The sequence below is a fragment of the Pholcus phalangioides genome, unplaced genomic scaffold, assembly GCF_987345545.1.
Source record: "Pholcus phalangioides strain wild (caught in Gottingen) unplaced genomic scaffold, Ppha-v1.0 ptg000007l_1, whole genome shotgun sequence".
Classification (NCBI taxonomy): Eukaryota; Metazoa; Arthropoda; class Arachnida; order Araneae; family Pholcidae; genus Pholcus; species Pholcus phalangioides.
Genome location: NW_028301600.1, coordinates 56,934,079 through 56,953,441, shown reverse-complemented (window position 1 = coordinate 56,953,441; position 19,363 = coordinate 56,934,079). Strand labels below are relative to the sequence as shown.

The following is a 19,363-nucleotide window of genomic DNA, read 5'->3' as shown; positions in this document are numbered from 1 at the left end:
ATTTTAAAATACTGTGTTTTGAATGATTTCATAGTAAAATACTAATTTTGAGGTCTGTAACTCAAAATTTCTCAGAGATTCTCTGTGTGCAATTTCTCTTCAATTCACTAGGATTTCCAAACGTAGGTCCTGTGCAAGCTCCTGTGAGATTCCCAAACAAATTTTTTGCCTACCACTCTCTTCAAAGAAAAAAATTTTCACCCTCTAGGAAATGTGCCACAATCTCTCACAGTCAAGCTATTGCTTATATGGTTAAAATTCAAATTTTTTTAGTCTTGGCAACTTACTCAAAGCTGTGGCTTAGCCAAAAATTTGTTTTCGCTTAACATATCATCAAATAATCAAAAAGATCAAAGAATGTGAATTTGTATAGTAATCGAATGACCCCTACTTTAATTTATTTTCTCTGTTCCCTTTTTTCTACGTGTGGCAATATTTTCAAGTGGTATATTTACTAAAAATATTGATACCTATTTAAGTAAACCCATAGCTGTGACCACCTTACTAGAATTGTCTCAGTGTCATTCAAAAAACAGTACTTTGAGAAACTTTGCTAAGATTGCTTATAAACTAAGTGATCTGATGGTAGTTTTCTTTAAAAAATACATTAGTAAATCTCATAACACATTTAAAAAAAGTTACTTTTATATATATATATATATATTGAAGGGGAAAAACAACTCATTACACATACTAGTGTAAAAAAAATATTAAAATTTGTTAAAAGTAACTTTTTTAACTATATATATATATATATATATATATATATATTAATAATACAAGATATACAGAAGACTGGATGTTGCGAAGATATTTATTATTTGAGATGTTAATTTAAGGAAGGAAAAAACTCATCTCTGCCTCTACCGGGAGTCAAACCTGGGTCCCTCAATTGCCGGACGAGTGCTCTGACCACTAAGCTACAGAGGAGATAGAGATTTTCCTTCGCTAGAGCGTATATGTGCCGAACGGAACCGTGCAATGGACGGTGAACCGATCAACTAATAGCTCATTGCACGGTTCCGTTATAATATTTCTTTCAAAATGTATGAGTTCATCACATTCATCATTTATATTTATGAGTTTATTATTGAAAAAATCACTTCATTTAACAATTATTAAAAATATATTTTATTTTTTGGTAAAGATTCTATATATTTGTCAGTAAGTACTTACTGGTGACCATTCACCAGCTTTCCACGATGGCGAGATACGTTTGCTGAAGTCATCTTTCAAATTACTGATAAAGGGGGGCACCATATTTTCAACATCACCAAAAGCTGCATTTGGCAAATAATAAAATGGCTTTGGACAAGGAGATTTTAAACAACGTTTAGATTCTGAAGGCTTCTTATGAGCATCACAAAGATGAGGATTAACTGTTGCTCCGGTTGTAGACTCACAATGAATAGAACGCTTTACAATGCCTATTCCACAAGAGACACTGCACTGAAATTGTTTTACAAAATAGAAATATATCAAACAAAGATGCATCATAATTATTTTCAAGAAACAGAATGTTAGACAATATATATGAAAATTTATATAGACATATTCATTAAGTAACAAACTAAAAATCGAGTACACTTATAACATACATTGGATACAACATAAGGTTCTGTAATCTCAGAATTTTGGCCCATTCACTTCAATGTATTTTCACCTCTGTTATTACATACCCAACTTAAAACATACACTGTGGATATAATATACCTAGAACACTAACATAGAAAATAATTTTGGTATAACATACTGCAAACAAAAAACCTGAAAAAACGAAGCCAAAAACTGAGTAATTTGTGCAACGTGTATTGTGTGCGAGGTGATGTCTTGATGTTTTCTCACAAAAAGACATGAATTTCTTCTATGATGAGAAATTAAATTGCCAACATATAGCTACATTTGTTACTAACAGATGGTGATATAAATATTTGCTGAGCTTTACTGTCATATGTTGACAATAAATGTAACTATTCTGACAATGAACATTTTTGTTATTAAATTATTTTTCCATATTGAATAAAATTTGTCTTTCTGTGCAAACTGCATTATCTATGCCTCTCGAATTATTGCATTTTTACTTTTTTATTACTTTTTGATCACCTGGTAGATAGCAGTGATAACAAATCGTCAAACCACTCCTTGTTGAAAAGTTATGCTAATTCAAAAGTATTGATTGGACGTGTAAAATTTATGAATATCAGCTTTCTTTCTGAATAAATTGTGTGCAATGCTGTCTTTTAAAATAAAAACCACTCTCTGTCCCATACACTTCAAAAATCATTAACATTTCCAAAAATGTATGCACATTGTAATGTATATCATGTTTTCTAATAGGTTTTAAAAAATTTTCATATATCAATCAAAAACAATATGCATGCAATATTACGTTCCAATTACGTGTTGCATAAGCTTGTTTTTTCTACGACAATCTCAATAATGAATTTTATACATATATATACTATTGCTACTCAAGCTAATTTCAAGAGAGACCTCGTTTACAACATACACTTTTCGAATCACCAACGAGGTATGCATGCCCCCCTCCCCCCCACAAGGGTGGGGCTAATAGTAATTGTCCTGGGCCCAGGGCTGGAACCCTATCATTTTTTGTTTTTTTCATGCTATAAATTCACTATAGAAGGGCCCGAGAAAAGTGTCTAGTTTGGGATGCCACTGAAGATTCCAGGTTAGGGACCCTGCTCAAAGATGTGGGGGCATGTTATGACCAAACTTGACTGTACCAAAAAAAATATGAAAAGCAATTCACTGCATTCAAATCCCAAAACAAAATCATGGCTTTAATTTTTGAGAAAGTTTGGTAAAACTTATGATTTATTTTCAATGAATGAAAAATTGAAGCTTTCAATGATATCATGGTGGCATGTATAGTTTTGTTATTCCTTTTTATATTTTCTTTTAAGCAATTCATTCTTATATTTATTATTGTTTTTGCAATCATGTGAACAAGAACATTTTCCTTTTCTCCCAAGTCACAGAGTATTAAGAATATGAATATGATAGCTATACTTTACAGTATTGCAAAATTATCAGTGAAAAATATAATTTTAAAAATTTTATTCATCTAATTATGCAGAGATGTCACTAACACCAATAGAAATAATCTTTTTTATTTAAAAAAAATTCAATCACTGTCTACTCTAGCATTCTGAAAAATTTTCCCAATAATTGAACAATTGTTAACTTATTAAAAATTAAGCTTTCCAAAATAAAGAACTAATTGGCAAATTTATCAACGTACCCTATTCCAGGGACCAGCATTCCAACTGTAACATGGATGAAGAGAGCACTGTTCTATCCTCACAGGAGCTGTGGCTTTGTTACAAAATTTGTTATCAACAATCTGACTTCCTTTTTTGCAATGATATGAACGAGAACGTTTTCCTTTCCCACAAGTCACAGAGCACTAAAAATATGAACATGATGGCTATAAATTACATATATTTCAAGTAATAAATGAAATACATGGAGGTATATTTCTGAAAATAACACATTAAAATTATCTTTTGAATAAGAGAACATATGATTCAACTAGATATTAATCACATTAAAAAAAAATATATTCAGATAAAAATTTTCATTTCAACTTTCAACAAATAGTTACGCCAGGCAAGGGTGATGTGTTGGAGGGGGCAACTTATTGTACAGGGGGCAATTATAATTAAAGTTCCCCCGTACTCTTTGAATAGTTTTCTCAAAAACTACTCATTCGAACACACAGCCAAATTTTCAGGATATCTTAATAAGACCACGGAAAAGAGATTTATGCAATAAAAAAAATAGTTCAATTTTTGGCCATCAGGTGAAAATATCCCTTGTTATTAGGCTCTCCAGATGAGGGAGGAGCACTCTGGAACAACCCCAAAGTTCAGCTATTTTGCACTGATATCATGTAGTTCATTGATGAAAGACAATATCATTCATTCAACATTCACATGTTGGCCTTGTGACACAAATGGTGTTATGCCAACTGGCCACTAGATATGTTATTCATTGACACCCCTAATAAGAAAAGAGTTGTATAAGCCTGGTGTTTGCGGTAGTTGTTGACAGAACCATTCTTTTTGTCTTGTTATTTATATCGATTGATATTTAGTGAGCAAAAAAATCCAATATATACCCAAATACAATGTTTTGGAACAGAATGCTGCAAGAAAAAGCTAATACATACATTTTACCATTAATAAAAGCCACTGGAGCTAAATACTAACTATTAAACCACCAGGACTTCTTAATCAAGTTTAATCAGCTTTAAATTCTTTAAGGATGGGTGAAATGATTTTGCTGTATTTTAAACTTAATCATGTGACTATATTTTCTATCCATAGAAAGTATAGTCAGTCACCACAGTCATAGATATTTCTATTAATATAAAAAAAATATTTTCTATTGATAAAAAATATAGTGTTAGAAAAACTGATGTACTTGAAATGTAAAGTTGAAAGAATTTAATATAAAAATCATTTATTAGTATCTTTACCTCTAGCCAGTCTCCCAGTTCCCACTTAGGACAATCATCTTTTGAGCATTCTCGGGCGACTACTTTTTCTTTGACGTTACAAGCAGAATCAGGTAGCTTAGTAACATCATCTCCATAACAAACTGCACTTCTAAATTGTTTTCCTCCACCGCAGGTAGCTGAGCACTAAACATTTTTAATGAAAAAAATTAATCATACAGGATGTTTAATTCTTTTCAAAATTAAAATTAATTGCATTACTCAATCATTAAAACCATCTGCAAGGTTTTAAACACTGTATAATACAGAGTGCATAGTTAACTCCTCGAACCGCAAATTACTAGCAAACCATTGATCTAGGATCAATGGTTCACCAATACTTCCAATTAATCAAATAATCTAACAGAAACTGTTTTTTTCTCATTTATGCTGCCCCTAATTTTTTTATATTTTTTGAATTGAAATATCTCAGCGAATATTGCACTTAGAAACCTGGAATTTCATTTGTTGGCCTCAGAAGAGACCGGGTAACAACTTTTTAATTGGGTTTTTGAGCAAATGGTGTTCATATAGGAAGTTATATTTTTATATATTTTAACTATATAACCCCGTGCAATATGAATGATGTATTTGAGGTCCACACGTCATTTGGACCCATTTGCTAATTGGAAGTATGCCTCTAGGATCAATGGTTTGCCAGTAATTTGCAGTTCGAGGAATTAGTCATTCATCTTGTATAGCACACCTATATTATTACTGATCTCATATCACTGACTTCACTTGTGAAGAACAGAAATATGTTTATTAGATTTAATTATTCAATACTTTAAGGATATTTAGGATATCTATCTAAGTGAAATTTTGGTGTTTTGTTCCAGGAGAATGAACCAAGTGTTAAGCTCTGGTCTGATAATGTAATAAAATAAAAATGATAGCCTGAATAAATATTTTCACATTACTTTTTTAAATATGTCACATGTATGGCATAACCACTGCAGAATTTGGAAATGGTATTTTCAAAAAATAAGCGTCAATGAGAAATACAGTAATTAATAATCGAGTGATGTATAAAATAACCACACACATATTGGTATAAATCAATAACTGCTGTATGGTCGTTTGAGTATGGTCATGACTGCAATGTGAAAGTCCAGGTTCAAGCTCTTTTGAAGTTGCCCTTCTGTGGTTTTCGAATTTTGAAACACAAACCCTTAAAAAAAAGTTCTACCACAGCAAACAAATCAAACCCACAACAGAAAAGTGCACTCATTAAAAAACCCCATAAATTTGAAGATTTCTCACTTCCAATTCAGAAGACAGATGAGAGTACTTCCTGAGCATAAAACACACACAACTTCAGGCATTCACATATACTGTAAGAATTCATCAACACAAAACTTTCCAGGATGTACCATTGTTCACTGGAGTCTCTTCAGAGGAATACTCGCGAGTTGCATGTGCAGTCATAATAATGTGCAGTGCATAATTTATATTGAAGAAGATGCAGTTATCAAAGTACCTGAGACCATTCACCAAATTTCCAGGCCGTGTTGTTGCACAAACCAATACAGAGTTCTCGTTTCTTAGGACGGGATTCCAAATGAGCACAAAAGTAATCGGGTACTTCCAAAGCCTCACCAGAGTCCATGTGTTGGTAACATTTCACATCATTCAAAATGAAACCTTCTCCACATACAGAAGAACATGACTTATATGGAGTTTGGTGCCACCTGAAAAAAATTCATGAATATAATCAAGATTGAAATAAATATAAGAAAATATGAAAATAATACCCTCACAGCTGAAATATTTTCAACAAAAACACTGAACATAGAGATTAGCCCATTTTTTTCAGCTGTAAACGCATATCCTTGGTGTAACCCTATAGTCTTTGCCCTCTCTACATGAAGAAAAATTTTTTCAATTCATCAGTTTTTCTTTCCAATTTTTTTATATAATTTAAATATTCACTAAACCATACTGCTAGTAAAACAAAAACCAGGAACTACAATGGGGAGCTTTCTGTACGGAGCATATCACTGCTCAACTCAAATTCCATGCTTTTATTGAAGTCTAAGAAATACTCAATCCTTTCATTAATCAGAATGGCATAATGACCTGCAGAATCCCAACCCTTTTTTCTGAAGAGTGGGTAAAGGCACCAAAATGGCAAAGGAGTATATCTTTCTAAACAATAAGAAATAACTGATAATTAACCCTAACTAGTGTGACTGTTTCGGTATCTCGTGGAATGTTTTTTGGGTGAGGAAAGAGAAATAGAACCTTAAGAATTGATCTTTTCTGGTGTTTCAGAACCACCTCACACACACTGAATATTGATCCATGCAGTTTTTTCAAACTAGTTTCCTTAAGTGTTTGTGGAGTATCATCTTTGAAATATTTTAAGTATAAATAAATTTGAAACTTCATATTTCACTGATAAATTTTGAGTGCTCCACATTGGGATTTCTTCGATTTCAGCCTAAATTAAAATAGTGAGCTTAAATTCCTAGATTTGAAACTTAATGAATCTCTCAAACATGATTCTTAGAAATATCATCTTCATGAACATTTACAAAAGTTTGAGCAACATTACTTTCATTATTGAAAAAAAAAATCAAGTGTCTGAATTTTATCTTTGAATCAGACATATTGAGCATCCTGTACAAATGTTCAAAACTCGTCAGTTACGATATAATTACAATAATTTACCTATGTCGCTACAAAATGCTTACTTTAATATGATAAAAAGACACACAGCAGACATGCTGCATATACAAATATATGTGTGGTGTACCTAATAAAATAGTTCAGAACTTTTCAATGATGCAAAATCATTATCAGAAAAAAATATTTTATCAAATGACCTGGTCACAATAACACATTCATAGAAAGAAAACTTATTCACTTTAAACAGAGATGCATGATTGCATTTTTAGGACTTGAAATACTTTAATAAACCTTATCAAAAAGTATAAAAATTAAATCGATATAAATTCTCATTAGCCCTCCATTGGATAATAATGATAAAAAATGAAACATAAATTTAATTTGTGTTATACCATACAAAGAATTAACAGACAGTTTGCAGCTTGGTATTAGCGATACAGCACTAAATGGGTAAAATATTTCCATGGGATATCTCATGCATTATTTACTTTCATCCACACATCTCATATAAAAATACACTATGTTTATTTAAAAAAGACATTCAACACTTATACATTTACATACCGAAGAGTGCAGTTTGTATTACAGGCCTTTGCAGAATGTGCAGGGCGTTCTTGCTCATAACAGTGTTCGTCACTTACTACTCTGTCATTAACTACACTTATACATGAAGCTTTCTGGAATTTTTCCCCTACAAGTAAACCCAAAAGATACATTACTATTAGAATAAAAAATATTCTATTCTCAAACACACCATGTTAATATAACTATTCAGTTTTAACACTTATTCTATTAAAAAATTGAGAAGCAATTTTTAGAGCATTTCTCAATCAATACTTTAACTATTTTCTACTCTGTTGACTATTTCAAATTGTGAGAAGCAAACCCACAGCCATATTGTTGCTTTATTTCTTATCAAAAATGTATGTATGCAATATGTTTCCGCCAAAAAATGATAATAGCATAAACCAAATTGCCACAGAGAGCTGCAGTTCTTTAAAATTTGAAAAATACATTTACACCTGCACTGAAGTTTTTGAAAACAGATTATAGCACATAATCAGATGCATGTAACAAACATCTGGCTATCCTGACTTGAACTACTAATGGCCATAAATAATCACAACTGAGATATTATCAGGACCATATGGATAGTCATATAGTATTGGTACTAGAGTTTCTACCATGGCATTTATTATATTGCACAGAAAGTTATAAAAATGTGCTTGAGAATCTATATGGCTATTGTGCAAAAAAAGATAATGAAGATATTCCAAGGCAGTAAACATTTCTTTTCATAGTTCTTAAAATAAAAAATTTAATGAAGATTTGTTTTAATAATCGGAAGTAAACTACGTATTTTACTCAGTTATTCTGCTTGACTTGTTTGATTATTTACTCTGCTGAAAACTAAAAAGATGAAATATTCATTAAATAAAAACAATTTGGATATTAAACTCCCCACACCAGAAAAAAAAACAACAATATAGCAAACCCTCAAGGGAAAAAACTAGAGATCTCAGAAATAAAATTTCTTAAATATAAATCTGATCTAATTTTGAAGAAAACAAATGTGTGGCTTGAAATGTATATGACAAGAAAGTTTCTAAACTTATATTCCGGCTATCTATATATATCCGGCTTATATATATATATTTCCTACAATTTAATGTTTTTTTATAGATGCTATTTTGTCTCTTATTTGAAGTTCATAAGCAAAGTATGTGTAAAATACGAATTCAATGTATGAAAAATGTCCTTACCTTGACAAAGGTTATTACACGAGGACCAATTATGTTCCACACGCCATCTATACAAAACCTGGTCCCTCAGAGAAATAGTGTATCTAAATGATATAGATGGAGGATGTAGCTTTCCAACAGTCAATACCTATGGTGTATATAAAAGAAAAAATTAAAAAAAGTTATAACATTTATATGTAAACAAATCAGAGCAGTGGGTTCTTGACCTTATTATTAGGCCATACCCCCATAGTGGGCTTCAGACGCTGCCCTTTAAATAGCAATTATGTGTGGAATCGTTCAATCATATCGTAGATAATTTCCCCATCGTGCATCCCTAAGATTGTCTTCTTGAACCTTCAGGCGCCCATGGTAAAAACCACTGAAAATGTAATTGTAATCCATTACAGTATTCTAGGAAATATTTCTTGACAATTGCAATAAACAGTACCCCTAACAAAAACGAATTCATTTCATTCTCATCTCTATTATCAGCTCATATGATTATGTTCTAAATATATAAATATTTCACAATATTTATAACAACTTACTTGCACATACAGATTCCTGTGAAGTTGTTTGGAAGCATTAATCTTCTCAATAACACTATCTGAACCACTGTATTCTAAAACTGTCCCAGCATAATGTAAAGTTTTAGGAAACATTGAGATCATAAAATCTCCATTCAAGATATAGGTATTATTAGAATCCATCAAAGCTAAAAATACAGCAAATATGCTATTTTAAAGATGAGAAAATTTATAATCATTTTCATTTTTTGAGTGATTAAAAAAATGGAAGTTTAATGCATAGTTTAAAAATCCAAGCACCACATAGTGTTTTTTTAAACATTATTTCTTAGCTGTTTCCTAGAAAACTGGATCTCTTTTTTGTTGAAAACATACCTAAGTAGTTATCATCCTTCATATTACCATGACCATATTGAAGAATCTCAATATTACTAGCACCAGCTGGAACCCTGACCACATGATTATACCCTGAAAAAAAATTTCTTTTTATTACAGAAAACAAAAAAAAAATGTCTTGTTTAGTAATTTTCCAAGTTTTAGATCAATTTTTTTCTATTTTATAAAAAAAAAACAAAAGTTGTGACTAACCATACTTGACTTTTTCATAATCTCCATGTATAACCTTGCAAGTTGAACCATCACCTCCACATATGCCACAAGAATCAGGAGTTGCAGTTGAACCTAGCTTATGATCACATCCAGCACGCTACAAAATAATTATCTGAGTGTTATTTTGAGAGAATTTCACAGCGTGGGTAAAGCAAACTTTTATAAAATGATAGATGAAAACTGAAGCTGAACATATATACAAAGTGAACATAATATTAATATTTGATGAGTTGCTAAACATAAAATGTACCTAAGAGTTCCAATTGAATAGGAAGCTCCTGTAAGTGCTAATGCGACCTTTATCTCATCAACCATCTGTCATAGAGGTATGATTGAAATTTATAAACTGCTCAAAAGATATTCAAAAACTAACAAAATTTCTGTCACAATTTTAAGAGTGAAAATACAGTGTGCCAGAAAATAAGAAATTAAATTTTTATACAGCCTCCCCTTTCTGTCCTCCACCTTCCAATTAGGAAGTTGCTGCCCTGTATCTCCTGAGGCCAAGTGCAATATTCGCTAAGATATTTGAATTCACAAGTTGGAGAAAAGTTATGAAAGAACAGAATAAACTAACAGACAATGCTCCTTTACCTCATTTATGCTGTTCTTTTCCAACTTTTCTCAGATTTTTAAATTCGAATATCTCAGGGAATACCGCACTTAGAAACTTGGAATTTTTATGTTGGCTTCAGGAGAGACTGAGCAACAACTTTTTAATTGGAAGTTAGAGTACAGGGGGGGCCATATAAAAATTTAGATTTTTTTATTTTGTTACACACTATATTTCACTCTCAAAACTGGTGATGGGTAATTTTTAAATGAATTTTCAGTATTTTTAAATTAAAGCTATACGTCTATGATGGATGTAGGATGAGATAAAAGTTGCATTAGCATTTACAGGATACATTATTTATTATACAGTATAACTTATTTCAGAATAGGAAATTTACAGTGAAGCCATGGAAATAAATATGATTGTTTGATCATTTTATTATACCATGGCCAATTTATGCACATAGGGCTAATCTGCCATTTAGCTGAAAACTGCCCAACTGGAAGCAGTTTCTGAATATCTGTGCTTCTACATGTTATATTGGGATTCAAATCCAGGCCTTTTAAAAAAAAGGCATGTGTACTATTGAACTGACGAACATGAGGGATTTTTAATTTATTTAACACTTAAGACAAGGATTTCTATATAAAAGTTCTTGAATTTATAGTGTTTTTAGATTTCATAATCCTTGTAACCCTTTACTAAGGTTATTTTATTATTGTTTGGTGGTTAAAAGCAGAAAAATTTGATTTTAATCAGAAAATTGAACTTTCCTTGAAGTCAATACATGTGTATTGACAGGGATGCAAGAAGCTGAAATAACTAGAGGTGAGAGAAAGTTCATAGAAAGGCGATAGCCGGGATCACTTAAACATATTTTTTTTGGCCAAATCCAAGAAAAAAGGCTCAGGAGACAATTATTGCCTTTTCTCCAGACACTGGCCTATCAGTGTTTTAAGTTTTGTTGCCTGATATTGTGTTATGTGCTATTTCACAAAAATACAATAATAGTAAATCATCGAATTTCAATAAGATTTTATAAATAGATGTCAGACACTCATGCATTCACCTGAATCATTTAAAAATTTAATATATAAAATATAGTATATTCCCTCACCAAGCATTTTCCATTCACACAAACATCAAAAGTGTCTGGACCACATGCAGTTCCGTCAATCACTTTTTCTTTCAGTAGATAATATGCTGATGTACCTGCAGCTCTACAATACAGTTTGCATACTTCTCTTGCAGCAACTTTATAAAAAAAATTCAAACATCTAATTATTGATAAAAGAAATTGGAAGATGTCAGTGTAAAAATATTTGAATTTATACGGAAAAAAAAATATATTGCTAATAATTTTTTTCCCCATATGAAGCTAGAAACATGTATCTGAACCTCCAATATTAAACAAAAAAAAAATTTCACACACATATACCCCAAGAAACGCGAGAGCTAAAAATGTGTACATGAGGTTAGTCATAAGCACTAGCCTACACAGGATTTTCTCAAGGAGGCTCTTTCATCTTTTTTTCCCTAGAAAGGGAATTTGTTTTTTACTGAAAGAAAACACTATAATCTTAGCTCTAGGGGACATATGTCAGTGGCCATCATGGAAATAATGCAAATAATTTGCTAGCTAATTTTAAATTTATGTAAAATTGATGCAATGTCTCGGAAGGGGAAAATAGTTTTGTAGGAAGAAACAGTTATGATAGAAAAATGATATACTTTTATACATTTATAATAATTTTTTTTAATTGTGATACCCTTTGTTTTCTTTATTGTGAATATAAAAAAGTGATTTTCTCAGTGAGAGATGTCCTAATACAAGTGTATGCAATTTTGGACCAATCTCTCAAATTTTAACAGCTACTTTAAAAGTATGTCAGAGTTAGACAAATGTCAAAAATAGTGAAAAAACTGTCAGAAAGCAATGGTTCATCGCTTTTGAAAATGTCGTTTGAAATGTTTACTTTGGTTACCGTGGTTCCCAATAATGTGTTTCAAATAGGTTTATCCCTTTATAATGATTTACCACTTCTTCATCGCTCCAAGTACATGACAAAATCTCTAGAAGTGTCAGGTATTATTGCTAGTTGCAAATAAAATCAGGGTTGGATTTATACCAGGACATGTGGTAAAAACTATGTATTTAATAGTAAATACTATCGTAAAAAGGGTAAAACCCTTGTGACCCTCTTCACATTATATATGGAAAAAAATATCAGGTTTCAGTCTTCCCCACCAATATTTTCAACAGCTTCAAGGCCTATGAATGTAGATATAGTTAAATAGTCATACTTACTTCCTTCAAAATAGGGTACCCACAACACTCCTTCATCAACATTAGCAAATCCAAAGGATTTACCATCAAAATAAGAACACTGCTCTTCCCTGAATCCTTTACTACCTGGAGGACAGTCCTAAATTGAAATTTTAAATTGTGGAATATGAAAGAAAGAATTAGAACAAAATGCATGATAGACGAGAGAAAAATAAATTTCAATAATTATGTTATTTATTAATGGTATAGGCTAAGGCAATTCAGTATTATCTCAAAAAAAAAAAATTCTGTGAAACTTTTATCACAGTTATTATAAGTTACCTGTGTGTTACATGACTGATATCGAGTACGATCACCAACACAGTAACGTCCACCATTAAGAGGCCTGAAATACATGGATCTGTTTAATGCTCTTATATAAAAAAATTCCAATGCAAACATTCATTTATTTCATGCACACTCCAAAAAATGTCATAATCAAATTATATTTATAAAAGAGTTAAAGATTTCATTCGAATGAGAAAAAAGTTATGACTTGAAATATGTGAATAAAAAAACAAATGTAAAAAAATATGCTAAAAAGGCTGCAATATGCATTAACACTTTTGGGTCTAAACCAGAGCCTGACTCGGGATGCCGTTTGTGTTCAAGGGAACTAAGCCAGAGTCAGACTCGGGCTTAACTTTTAACTCTCGTAGCTATAAAACGGCTGAGTATATATGTTCCCAGTGTTTTTAAACATTATCTATAAATCTTCTAGTTCTAAAAAAATATAGATGGCAGCAGCCAACGAATGTAGTTTTATGAAACGATGTAGAAGTAAGTATAGTTGAAACATATTTTGTCTTCCTAGGTAAGGTGTAGCCATGTTTGTTGTGTTTTGAGATGCCTCATAAACGATTTTTAGACTTATCAGATGTTGATGATTTGGCTGCACTGAGAAATATATTAGCACACGATTCTTTGTCAGAGTTACCAGATTCAGATCCAGAATACCAGCTCGCTTGTATAAGGGATTCAAAATCGCAGTTCTCAGATGACGACAATAGCAGCGGTAAATATATTTAATTTTTTGCTTTTGAACAAAATTTTGTGTATATTACTTATTTTTTCAAATGTTTTAGGACGTATATTTTACAAAATTATTATTCACTTTAGATTATGAAAAGGAGCAACAGAGCAAATTAAAGGCAGAAACTGGAAAAAGATTGAGGAAAGAAACTCGAACTTATTATGAACATTCTGGTGTTGCTCTATGCGTAAATGTGTGTTTTGAAGTGTACCATACCAAAGCAAATTTTACAAGATGATATTTTTTTTTAATAAAAACTATTTTTAGATATTTGTAGAACATTTAGGTAAGTTTTTATTCAGAATTGTTTGCAATTTTATGTTGAAAAATGTTTACTTGTACGGAACTTATTAAAACTCTAAAACATCTTTTTTTTTAATTATTTCTCATCAAATGTTAATTATTAGTACCTTTAAATAATTGCTACATTATGAAAGAAAAGAGGTTGAAATTTCTAGTTAAAAAAACTGTTAAGATATATATATTCTAAGTATTTTTAAAAAATCATGAAAAGTGTCAAAAGCCCTCAGTCCACAGCGACCGACACTCGAAATAGCGCAGACCCGAAAGTGTTAAGAAAGTATTTTATCAAAAAAATCAAGTTCTTTCATAATTTTCTCCAATTTTTGAATTCAAATATCTCAGCGAATATTGCACTTGGAAACATGAAATTTTTTCTGTTGGTCTCAGGGAAGGCAGGACAAGAATTTTCTAATTTGAAGTTAGAGGACAAGGGGGACCGTATAAAGAGAGAGATTTAGATATTTTATTTTGTGACACACTGCATTTTCACTCTCAAAACTGGTTCAGGGTAAGTTTTGAATGTCTTCTGAGCATTTTTTAAATTGGAATTATACCTCTATGATGGTCGGTTCATGAGATAAAGGCAGCATTAGCACTTCCAGGACATCCTGTATAAAATGTAATTTTAAGTCTTGGTGTAAACCTAAATTGTTTTTTTAAAGGCTTATTATTATTGTTTAACAATTTTTTTTCAAGCTGGGACAGCAAGATTTTGAGGTTTTGCTACAAACAATGATTAAAAAAAATTATATACCATCTGAAACAAATTATGAAACACCATATCGCAGAGAATTAAATGAAGAACTAGAAAAAATTAAAATTATTACCAGAAATACTCTAAAATTTTGTAAAAAAAATTTTAAAGACTCTGGCTTGTTTTATAAACTTTTTTTTGGAAATAATCTATATTTATTTATTTCACATGAAATGGCTCAAAAGCTCTCTGAAAGAAAAAAATAGAAGCATATTTCCAAAGTGATTCAGGGGCAGATACAAATTCATTGATCTTCAGTGACAGCAATTCTGATGATGATTGTTATTTATTAACTTAAAAACTTCTTAATCAAACATCCAGGGCCGCAACTAGATATTTTGTTACCCGCTGCAAGCCGGCATTTCGATACCCCTTGTAATGTAGAAGAAGCTGTTAAAAGGTGAATTCGGTGCCTGGGGCACCAGACTCGCCTGCTCCCCCCCTAGTTGCAGTCCTGCAAACATCTACAAGCTAATTAACCAGTTTGAAAAAAAATGTATGACAAACATATTCACTCAATTATTGCAGTAAAAATGATGGCAATTAAGGTTTCATCAACAGTAAATTTTGTTTTTCAGAGATTATTTCAGTAAAAGTTGAAACAATTTGAAATAGTAGAAACTGAATGCAAACAAGAAAAGGCAAATATTTAGGCATAGGGATATTTCTCAGATGAAACTTCAGAGTATTCAGTGATATCAGTGGTTAATAGATGGTTCAATAAACAAGACACCCAAAATTGGACCCAGTAACTTTTGTATAGATGGTATATACAGGGTTGCCATAGAAAGAAAATATAGTGACAGATTTTTTGAAGTCATTCTTCCAGAATATAAATGTGGGCTAAGATTCCATGGGGGGGGGGGGGGGTGTCAAATTTGCCGATTTTCAATTTTGCCAAGGTTTCGGTCCTTGGCGACATGGAAATATTTTGCTCACAAAACATCTTCAACATTGTGAAAATCAAGTTTGCAGACAAAAAATAAATTTGGCAATTCTTTTTTGGGAAGCTAGAACATTGTGAGGAGAAATTCTGGAATTTTCAAAGAAAGAATTGGCCACAGGATTTATTTACCCATTACATTACAATTTTTGTGTTCCTATTAAGGCAAATCAATTCCGACCAAATTTCTTTTCGCAATCGCTGTTTAGAATCATGCTAGCAGCACATTTCAAGCAAGAAACTATCACTTCTTTCGCAGGTATCACAGACTTCTGTCAAAAACTGGTTAGTTTTCTTGTCTAACTTGAAAATGATCATTCACAAAAAAGTTGAAAACTCACAAGCAAAAAATGCAGGGATGACGAACAGGGATTTGGCCTGTGCTCACTAAATTTTGATACTGATAAACTCAATAAGAAACCTAAGACGCTCATGATAGCAACAACGCTGGTGACAATAAGAAATGAAAATAGCACAAAATAGATAAGGATAGCACGTTGACTTGAAAAACATTATTGAAAAAGCCAAGAAATCAGTTGGGGACAAAAAACAATCACTAAATTTGGCACAACCCCACTTATGGAATCTTAGCCTAAATGCACAAAGTCATAAATTTTTTCAGTTTGCATTCATTTGGGCAGTACAAATTTTCACCAACAGATAGCACTTGACATCCAGACTATCACAATCATGTGCATCAATCGCAATGTTCTTGAAATGTCCACCATCCTCTGCAACCACGTCTTAAAGTACAAAATTAGCAGCAATATTCTCGAAAGTCTTTCATTGGAATGGCTTCACATTCATTACGACGATCTGCACTATGTCTGCAGTCATAGTAGGGTTTCATCAGTACAATGAATCCTTCAAGTGGCCCCACAGGAAGAAATCACATGGATTGAGATCTGGCAAATATGGCGGCCAATCCATACCTTTGCCTGTTTTGTTGGAATAGTCCAATACATAACACGACCATTAAAATATTTCTTCTGGAAAATGAAAATATCACCAGTCTAATTAAGCCTTGCACCATCTTGCATGAACTATGTTGTTTTGGGTAAATCGTCCAACACATTATATGGATGGCCACAAATTCATGCAAGATTTTAATGTTACAACACAAATTCACTGTCTCCTATAAAAAATGGGCTCAATGATCAGGGCCATCTTAAGAGCATCGTGGGACCCCAGGCCAAGTGAATTTTCCTCACAAATTCTCAAAAAATTCAACTACTTCTCATTTTTCTGAGGCCCTCTTCCCTTGAGACTCCCAGGCCATGCCTAGGTAGGCCCATGCGTTAAGACGGCACTGTCAATAATGCCTCTGTTGCACAAAGCTACCCATACAGTAATTTTTTATGCATTCAGAGATTGTGGAATGCACACAAGAATTTTCTGTTCCCCAGATCTGCCAATTCTGTTTATTTACGAAACTGTCCAAATAAAAATGTGCTTCGTTAAAAACTATATGCAATTTACATCAATATTGCCATTGTCAATCAATTGCAGCATTTCATTACCAAAAACCAGTTGCTTTTCTCTCAAAACCACCAAAAGAGGCTGCTGTGTTTGGAGTTTGTATGGAAACATTCTGAAGCAATTTCGTAGTATTCTGTGCATTGACATCTTGCTCAATGAGCACGTAGCTGCGGTTTTGCAGACCGATTCCTTCAGACATGTTTTGATAATACTCTGAATGGTGTAAGTATTTGCTAATGTCATGGCAGACTGCGGCCTTCCAACGTTACCCATAAAATCATCAGCAACACTACTGGTCAGTTTGAATTTCTCGAACTACTGTTTTATTGCATTCAGATGTGGACTATTGTTGACCTTAAATTTGCTCTAGAATCACCTTTTTGTTGCTGTTGTCATGGCCCCCACATCCTGAAGCAGGGCCACTAGGCTGGGATCTTTTATGGGCCCCTTTATGATGAATTTATAGTGTGAAAAAACAAAAAAAATTATGAAAATCATCCCAGGCCCCAGGGCTGGAGCCTTGTCAGCCCACCCCTTGTGGGGGCCATGGCTGTTATACTCTCACCCAATCAGACATGTTCAAAAATAATAAATAGGCCTATTCTTTATTCCAAAGAAGACACCATTTTCATCTTTTGTTAATACTGTCATCGTTACACACTTGTACACACACACACAAACTCGCAAATGCATTTCCACTGTGTGGACTCACTGTCCTCCATGCATGCCTCATGTACAGCAACTGCTGTGCCATCTGTCAGTGAAAATTTATACTACCCAAAAGAAAGCGAACTGAAAAAATTTCTGACTTTGCACATTTACACTTTGCAAGAATGACTTGGAAATTGTCACCATATTTTTTGCCATCCCACTTTCAAAACCGTCAGTCCATTTACTTCCGGTTACCTTTACTTTGGATACTTAAACTTGAAAATGAGGATGCATGCACAGGTACTCTTGAAAATATCACATTCACCTAAGTTTGCAACAGATGGCGCCACTATACCAACAAAGAACTATAACAATTTTTTTAAAACTAAAACAAAGATGCTTTTAATATTAATTATTACTAGCTGTTGCTGAGCTAAAAATGATATTCTCAAGATTGATGTTGTAGTTTTTTTCCAGAGCTGTTTCAATATTGAATAATAATATTGAAACAGCTTCATTCTAGTAAAAGTGTGGCTAGAATAGTATCTGTCTTGCTTGGAGACAACTTGGTTCTAGTTATCAGAGAATTTCAAGACCAATTGGTCAGGGCATGTAAATATATGTGGGAAAAAAAGAAAGTGTAATAAAATATGTTAAGAAAGAAAAAATTCCCAAACCCTGAAAATGAGGACAAAAGGGAAAACATATGAGGATGCTCAAAATGACAAATATGAGAATATGTCCTCATAAATAAACTGTTTAATAACCCTATATTTACTGATGAAGCAAAACTGAAGACTCTAGGTGTTAAAACCTGATTTCACACAGTCAAAATATCAACAGTGAAGAAAATGATCATATTTCTCACAATATTATAGAAGTTAACAAATACTCAAAAAATAATGACAAGCAATAAATATGGGTCACAAATTATTAAAGAAAAATTACAATTTTCAATACCATCAACCCAGTGCTATGGCTCCCACATCTTGGTGCAGGGCCCCTAGGCTGGGATCTTTGGCGGGCCCCCGAACTAGATTTTTCACGGGCCCTTCTATAGTGAATTTATAGCATGAAAAAATAAAAAAATGATAATTGTCCCCGAGCCCTGTTGGCCCTGCCCATGTGGGGGCCATGCCCAGTGCCATCTTAATGCATGGGCCCAACCCGGCACTCAAAAGAGGGGGACCTCAGAAAAATGAGAAGCGGTTGAATGTTTCGAGAATTTCCTTGGCAGAGCCTCAGAAAAATCACTTGGAACCGGGGCCCATGATACTCTTAAGACGG

At 32.6% G+C, this 19,363-nt stretch overlaps 1 protein-coding gene across 1 annotated transcript in view; it reads right to left on the bottom strand.

Annotated features, from left to right (window-relative positions):
* The window catches only part of AdamTS-A (ADAM metallopeptidase with thrombospondin type 1 motif A), a 228,653-nt gene that overhangs the window by 30,689 nt on the left and 178,601 nt on the right, over nt 1-19,363 (bottom strand). The window contains exons 12-23 of the mRNA XM_089233594.1: nt 13,196-13,259; nt 12,896-13,013; nt 11,705-11,841; nt 10,011-10,128; nt 9,798-9,890; nt 9,444-9,610; nt 8,914-9,040; nt 7,715-7,841; nt 6,000-6,210; nt 4,502-4,666; nt 3,263-3,427; nt 1,177-1,449 (exon numbers count right to left, since the gene is read on the bottom strand). Of these exons, the coding sequence (XP_089089720.1) occupies nt 1,177-1,449; nt 3,263-3,427; nt 4,502-4,666; nt 6,000-6,210; nt 7,715-7,841; nt 8,914-9,040; nt 9,444-9,610; nt 9,798-9,890; nt 10,011-10,128; nt 11,705-11,841; nt 12,896-13,013; nt 13,196-13,259 (1,765 nt within the window). The remainder of the gene's footprint in view (nt 1-1,176; nt 1,450-3,262; nt 3,428-4,501; nt 4,667-5,999; nt 6,211-7,714; nt 7,842-8,913; nt 9,041-9,443; nt 9,611-9,797; nt 9,891-10,010; nt 10,129-11,704; nt 11,842-12,895; nt 13,014-13,195; nt 13,260-19,363) is intronic.